Source organism: Gavialis gangeticus, unplaced genomic scaffold (assembly GCF_001723915.1).
Source record: "Gavialis gangeticus isolate Ggan-Ray unplaced genomic scaffold, GavGan_comp1, whole genome shotgun sequence".
In the NCBI taxonomy this organism is placed as follows: domain Eukaryota; kingdom Metazoa; phylum Chordata; order Crocodylia; family Gavialidae; genus Gavialis; species Gavialis gangeticus.
This window is the reverse complement of record NW_017729025.1, coordinates 75,870,578-75,878,836: the sequence shown is the minus strand read 5'-3', so window position 1 is coordinate 75,878,836 and position 8,259 is coordinate 75,870,578. Positions and strand designations below refer to the sequence as shown.

Below are 8,259 nucleotides of genomic sequence, written 5' to 3'. Positions count from 1 at the left end.
CAGTCCTCTGGCACCACACCAGAGCACCACGAGTGCTCGTAAAGCCGTGCCAGGGGTCCTGCAATGACCTCAGCCAATTCCCTCAGTACTCTAGGGTGGAGATCATCCGGACCAGCTGATTTGAATACATCCAGTCCTTCCAGAAGTTCCCTAACTAGCTCCTCACTAACCCTTGGCCTAGGTGCGCCTGGGATCTAATTACATCAGTAAGCCTTTTTAGGCTCAAGGCATCCCTCTAAGTACTGGATCTTAGTTTTCACTTTTTGACTACAGAAACATAATGGAGAAATTCTATCATGGAAAAACTCAAAGGATTACAACAGGTCAGATTTTTTTTTGACACACGATTACTATGTGAAATCTCTGGATTGCACACACATCAAGGCTAAAACTGCATTCTTAAAAGGATCTCCTGGCACCTTAAATTGTGGCAACAGCCTTAATCTCTCCCTTAATTACACTTTAAGCTTACTCTTAAGTAAAGAATCTAGATAAAATTTAAACAGAATTAACAGTTAGTTTGGCCCCAGTTTAAACCCAGGTTTCTATCCTTACATCAGTATGCAAATGCCATATAAATCTTACGTGCATTTTCCCCCACTCACCCACATGGAAAAGGAGATGAATACTCATACCAAACCAAAGTAGGATCTGAACTTTAAAAAATGAAGTGACAGATTCAAATTCTAATCTGGATGAGGAATATTGTGTAAAGTATGTTATGAAACATTCTTAAGAAGTTGCAACTTATAGTAAGCATCTAAATTACACTTAAAACTCGCATCAGTATTTGTATTATATTTCCCCCTCCCCCTGCCCAAGGAGAGAATATCTGGTCATATAAACATTCTGAAATGAAGCTCAGCAATTCATGGTTTCATTTTATACTAAGTTTTTAAAAAAGCTTAAAATTCCTATCTTTTGGGAGGGGGGGTAGTATCTCTATATCACAAATAAGTAAATTTACATATCAAATTGTATATTATTTTTTGTTCTCAGACTAGTGTGGATGACTAACATACAAGGTTCTTTTGGACATGTTTTCTGAACTGGAAAAATATATTTAAAGGAATAGTATGTATCTAGGTTACTACAAACTTTGATCTGGTATTTTTAGATTTTGTAGGATCTTGCTCTTTAAAAAAACAGTTTTAATCTACTCACTTAGCCTTATAACTATGGTACATTGGTCTTTATACTGATTTGCATTAGCCGCTAAGCAGTTCTCACAGCTATGTACAGTAGAGGAAACAAATTGAGGCAAAAAGACAAATGAAAGGCAAATACATACGCAATCTTCTGAAAGTAATTTTTCAAAGAAGAGGATGTAAGAAAGGGATGAGAACTGATTAATATAATGCCTTTCATATTTGCAGTACATCACTTGGTTTGACTCAAACATGGACCACAAAGCATGACTGGTGTACAGCCACACCATCCAGTCTTAAAAGTCCCAGGCACCATTAGCACCAATCAGAAAAAAATTTTCAACATCAAAAGATGACTATAATTAAAACTATGTAAATACCCACACTTGGAATTCAAAGGGGTCTGCACCCCCATTCCATTTTTTTAGGAGTCTGCTTATTCTAGTTTACATAATTGCAATACAATATTAGCATTTAGTACAATATTAGTGATGATAATAACCCACTATCTTTAAAAAAGAATTATTATATTAACTACAAGGAGAAGGCAGTGTGTACACTTTCAAATATTTTTACTTTGTTTAGGACTTTGCTGTTGTCAAAGAGTTAACATAGTGATATCATGAAATGATTTACTGCTATGCCATCATCTTGTTGCTTCCTCTTTGGATATTTCAAAAAAGTTAAGTTCAGAGCAGATGGTGAGGGTGAAACTTAGATGAAATAAGGAAGTTCTGAAGGACTTAGAGAACAAGGCAAGCAACACAACATACATGGTTAGACCATCTGCTCCAGGAAGTGAGTACTGCATGAGAAAATGCAATCATAGTTGTGTTTTGTCTGGTAGGTAAAGGAGCACAAATCAGCAAGATTGAAATCAGTCTTACACTTCTGGCCAATATAGAGATGAGACTTCCATATTTAAAGAACAGGGCCTTTGTATGGTTAGAAGCAGGAAGCTTCTGTGTGCAACTGCCATCTAAGTAACAGGTTTCTTAGGCAATACAAATACTGATAACCTCTAATGAATATTTATCTAGATTTATCAGTCCAGTTACCTATTTAATATCTTTTTCATATACACATTCACATAACTTTAAAACAGGGTAAGTAGATATATAGTTAGTAGATATATCGTTGGCATCTCTCTTCCTGACTGCTTCTGTTCTCACAGCTGTCTGCAACAACCTAAAGAAACAGCATCTGAGGTGAATTCTCATTGTTTTTTATGAAGAAATCTCTCCAGAAGAAATATACTGACATGAAAGAACTATTCTCTCTTCTGGTCTTTCTTTCCCCCCCATTCCAGATTTCAGGCACAGATCTACTACTAACCCAATCAGGATCAGTTGATGAACAATGATTTTTGTATAGAAAAAGATGCCTAAGAACCGTGGCAAGCCTCAGTCTGTTAGCTCTAATGGGGATGCCTACAATTTTAGTCTACTTAGGATAGTGGAAATCATGAGAAACCTCTTTAATAAAATAGCAATGGCTGAATTCCTTCAGGTAGTAATCCGCATGAATGTCAAGACCAGGCAAGCATGTATTACTTGCACTAGAGTAATGACCCTCCAACTACTCTAATAACAGTCACAGCAATATCTTGCAGTTAGGGAAGAATTGTTGTGCTTCCTAACTCATGAAACTAAAGCAGATAGTTCATTCCAAAGTACTGGCTGTGAACAAAGATTTACCTACTGAAATCAATTAGAATACCATATTAAAAAGAATTGCTAATCCTGGACATCTATACAGGTCTTGAACCTTAATTTCCAAAAAACGGAAGACAACCACAGCAAGAATACTGCTTTGGCCTACACAAAAGATTCCCTGAATCTTTCCTAGGACTTGCAGCATATACATCAAATCAATAATACTGCTTTCTAAGAAGTGACCATTAAGCATTTTTGATGAAACATCAGGAAGCTGCTACTCTTGAAGAAAAGGTTCAGTAGCCAAGAAATACTCTCTAGACAACTCACACAGCCATAACATTCACACATTCTAACAACTAGTTCATGAAAGGAATAGCCCATATTTGCTTTGTTTGTACTTCAGGATACAAATTCTGACTGCAAAGCTTGGTGCTTGATTCACAAAAGAGTCTCCAGTTGGGATGTATATTAAAATCAAAGTATTTTAACTAGTTGAAACTGTGTTTAACAGTCTGTACCTACATCCACATGATTTAAAGTGAGTTGTCAAACATCTTCTAGACCAGTCAACAACCCGGATACTGACAAAGAACATAGAAAAGTGAAGCCATAATCATAGAAAATTAGACTTGGAAGGGACCTCAGGCAGTCATCTAGTCCAAACTTCTGCTCAAAGCAGGACCACCCCTACTAAATCATCCCAGACAGGGCTTTATTTACCAGGCCTTAAAAAGCTCCAAGAAAGGAGATTCTATAATCTTTCTGGGTAACTCAGTGCTTCACTACCCTCAGAGTGAGGAAGTTATTCCTAACATATAACCTAAACTTCACTTCCTGCAACCTGAGACCGCTGAGAACAGTCTAGATCCATCCTCTTTGGAACCAGTCTTCCGGTACTTGAAGGTTGCTATTAAATCCCCTCTCAATCTTCTTTTCTCCAGACTAAAGAAGCCCAGCTACCTCAGCCTCTCCTCATAAATCATGCGCCACATCCCCTAACCATTTCTGTTGCCCCCCCACCCAACTCTCTCCAATTTGTCTGCATCCTTTCTGTAGTGAAGGGCCTAAAACTGGACACTGTACTCCAGAGGGGCCTCACCAGTGCTAAACAGAAGGGAATAATTACTTCCCTTGATCTGCCAGCAATGCTCCTACTAATGCAGCCCAAATATGCCACTAACTTTTTCTTTCCAACAAGGGCACACTGGCTCATATACAGTTTACTGTCCACCATAACCCCCAGGTCCTTTTTCTGCAGAGCTGCTGCTTAACCAGCTGCTGCTTAACCAGCATGAGATTACTCTGTCTTAAGTGCAGGACTTCACACTTGTCCTTGCTGAATTTCATGAGATTTCTTTTGGCCCAGTCCTCCAATCACTGTAGGTCACTCCGAATCCTAGCCCTACCCTCCAGCGTATCTACTACTCCCCACAGCTTGGTGTCACCTGCAAGCTTGCTGAGGGTGCAATCCATCCCATCTTCCAAGTCACTGATGAAGATACTGAAAGAAGCTGACTCTGGGACCGACCCCTGGGACACTCCACTTGATAATGGCTGCCAACTAGACAGAGTCATCGATTACTACCCTCTGAGCCCAACAATCCATTCAGTTTTCTATCCACCTTAGTCCATTCATTCAACCCATGCTTCCTCACCTTGCCTGCAAGAATGTTGTGGGAGACCGCATCAAAAACTTTGCTAAAGTCAAGATATATTGCATCCGCTGCTCTTCCCACATCTGCAGAGCCAGTCATCTCATCATAGGAGGCAATCAGGTTGGTAAGGCACGATTTGCCTTTGAATCTATGCTGACTGTTCCTAATCCCCTTCTCTTCCAAGTGCTTATAAATGGATTCCTTGAGGACCTGCTCCATTTTTCCAGGGACTGAGGTGAAGCTGACTGGTCTATAGTTCTCTGGATCCTCCTTCTTACCTTTCTTAAAAATGGGCACTATATCTGCGCTTTCCAGTCATCTGGGACCTCCCCTGATCATCGTGAGTTTTCAAACATAATGGCTAGCAGCTCTGCAGTCACATTTGTGAACTCCCTCGGCACCCTAAGGTGCATCATGTCCTGTCCCATGGACTTATGCACATCCAGCTTTTCTGAACAGTCCCTAACCTGTTCTTTCACCACAGTTGGCTGCTCACCTTTACTGCACCTGGCAGAACAGTTTGGGGAAGTCTGGAAGCTGAACTTGCCTGTGAAGACTGATGTAAAAAGAAGGCATTGACTATTTCAGCCTTTTCCTCATCTGGCATTAGGTTGTTGCCCACCTTGGCCATTTTCAAGGGGCCTAGGCTAAGCTGCAGAAGTGCTGCTAAGCAGAAGGCCCAAAGCTTGATTCTGAGTGAACTTTTGCAGATGTGACAACTAACTTGGTCAGCAAGTAGAGGAAATCATCAAACACAATTAAATAAAGCACAAAGCCTAAAAGGAGATGAGACAAGACCATACATTAAATAATCCATATATGCTATATCATAGTTTTTGCTTAAAATAGTAGTAGTGATTGATGTAACCACATGTAGTAGATGTCATTTTGCTATAATAGATATATTTTTGTTAAAATGCTTAGATGATTTGTAAAAACAAAAACAGCCTGTCAGAAAGGCCATAAAGTAAGGTAAAGAAAAAACAGAAACAGCATTCCATAATGGGGAAGGAAAGAAGATAAGAAACCCTCCTTCTTTTCCAAGGATATGAATCCCAAATAATTGACACCTTCCAAGTCCACAAAAGATCTTGTTCAGTCCAGTTCCAAAAGTTTCAGTGAAACAAAGAAATTTAAATAAAACCAACTGGAAGTTTAATTAAAACAAGCCATCTATAAATATTGGGCATAGGCTGGGGAGAAATTTGAAGAACTCTGCAAATTCAAAAAGACCCACTGCCTATCTGTGCATGCACCACCATCCTCCCACCTCTCAAATCTTCCTAGCCCAGATAGGTGAGAATCTATGTTGTACTGTTGCAAGTAGCCAGAAAAACTTTTAAGATTGTTCTCATGTTTTAAAGTGCAAGCAAATCAAAGGATGGGCTGTAGACCTGTTTCTGCTCTTTTATCACTAGCCTACCCAGAAGACTACCTGTAATCTAGGTAACAAGATTGCCTCCCCTATTCAGTAAGGGACCCACATTTTTTCTGATCTTACTCTTGTTGTTGACATACTTGTAGAAACCCTTCTTGTTATCTTCACTTCCCTTGACAGCTGCAACTCCAATTGCGCTCTGGCCTTCTTGATTTCATCCCTGCATGTCTAAGCAATGCTCTTATACTCCTCCCTAGTAGTTTGCCAAGTTTTGAGTCCTTGCGAGTTCCTTTTGTGTGTTTTAGTTCACTGAAGGGTTTCCTGTTTAAGCCAAGCTGGTCTTCTGCCACACTAGCTAGTCTTCCTGCACGCTCAGTAAGGTTTCTTTAAAATACAAGCAGCTCTTCTGAACTCCTTTTCCCCTCAGACAGGCCCGTGAGGGGTTTCTGACCCATCAGTCCCTTGAGCGAGTCAAAGTCTGCTTTTCTGAAGTCCAGGGTCCTTACTCTGCTGCTCTCCATCCTTCCTTTCTGTAGGATCCTGAACTCAAATCACCTTGTGGTTGCTGCTGCTCAAGCTGTGAACCACTTTCACATTCCCCACCAAGTCTTCCCTATTTGAGAGCAGCAGGTCAAGAAAAGCACGGCCCCTAGTTGGCCTCTTCAACACCTGCATCAGGAAGCTGTCCCCAGCACTCTCCAAAACCTTCCTGGATTGCCTGCACATTGCTGTATCGCTCTCCCAGCAAATGTCAGGCTGACTGAAGTCCCCCATGAGAACCAGAGCCTCTTCGTCTAGTGGTCTGTAGCAGCCACTCACCCATCACCCTTGTTGCTCTCCCCTCTGACCTTAGCCCAGAGAGTTTCATCAGGCCTACCTCCAGTTTCATATTGGAGCTGACTGATCATATAGCTCTTTTACATAAAGCACAACTCCTTTTCTTCCTCTCCGTTTTTGTCCTTCTTGAATAGTTTATACCTATCCATGACAGTGCTCCAGTCATGTCCTCATTATGTGTAGGAATGAAAAAGGAGAGAGATGGAGGAACCATTTAAACTTTCTAGGACTTCTTTACATTACAACCACAACTGAAACATCAAAAGTGGTAGCTTAAAAAAATACTTTGTATATCACCTTTAATGGCAAAATTCTTACACATTTTAAGGCAGGCAAGTTTTTCAAAGAGTAACTTGAACTTGGTATGAAAAAACAATAGACAATAGACAGGTGTTCAGGCATTCGTGTCTATCGCTGCATATTTCTATGAAATCGGAGAGAGAGGAGGAGAGAGCAAGTGAGAGTATAGAGGTGCTCCAGCTTTTAGAGTACAGGAGCTCCTCTCCTCTCCACAGGAGAAGAAACACCTCCTATCCTGTGGTCCCCATACCTACTTGAGATCCAAGTCTGGTGAAGGCAAAGGGTAAGCTGTTGCTCAACTCCTCCCAGTCACAGGGGAGTCCAGAGTACAGGCATTCATCCTAGCAATAAGAAACTCATGCAAGGGAGATCTCCCAAGTGTCAAAGTAGAAATGTTTTGTAGTGACTGGGGCGTATTTTCTCTGAGAAAGTGAACAAACACCTATATGCTAACAACTACTACCAGGATACAGTAATAGAAACTTAACACCTGTATATGGCCAGACTGATTAGTCTCATATAAATACTGAGAAACATAATTAAGCAGAAAGATTTTCTTATTACATTTATTCTGTTAAACTGCAGTTCTATCTAATACAACTCTGCAAAGAGAATTAAGTGTTGCTTAGCCCTTTTTTTAAAGACCAGATTTTTTGAAAGGACAGCTAAAGCAGCAGCAGAAACAGATTGCGAATAACAGCATGATGATCACAGTGTCAGTTTACTTTGTAATTTTTCTACTGTTTAGTTATATGCCAAATCCTACTACATAAAAAACAAACAAACAGGTTATATCAGAGCTGTCAAACTCATCTGGCCCACTGGAGCCAGTCAATGGGCCAGATCAGGCCTCAGCATGGCCCAGCACACTGGATACAGTATCCATGTATCCTGGACTGGCTAGCCACCGGTTTAGTAGCACATAGTGCAGGTGCTGTGAGTGCTCCTGACCAGCCTTGTGTACTGTCTGCCACTCACACACTAAATCCAACCCTGAATGCCATTAAGTGCCCCAGACCAGCCCTAGATGCACTGTGTGCAGTACATACCAGATCTGTTCAGTGCATACCACATGTGGTGTGTGGGTCCAATCCAAAACACACTAGTGACATTGTGGGTTGGACAGGGCTCTGCAGGCTATATTTTTGACACCCCTATACTATATAAAAAGTTTAAAAGCAAAGCCAGTTAAAAGTTTAAAAGTCAACCCAGTTAAAAATAAATGCATATTCTTACTTCCTTGTCCCACTTCACCACCTCATTTTGCACAACAGCTATTTTGG

General features: G+C 40.6%; 1 protein-coding gene across 1 annotated transcript in view; it reads right to left on the bottom strand.

The window, feature by feature from the left end:
• Positions 1-5,092, bottom strand: part of SPRED1 (sprouty related EVH1 domain containing 1) — a 92,272-nt gene extending 87,180 nt beyond the window's left edge. Inside the window, exon 1 of the mRNA XM_019519924.1 lies at positions 4,958-5,092. Coding sequence (XP_019375469.1) covers positions 4,958-5,092 — 135 coding nt within the window. The remainder of the gene's footprint in view (positions 1-4,957) is intronic.
• Between the last annotated feature and the right edge of the window lie 3,167 nt (positions 5,093-8,259).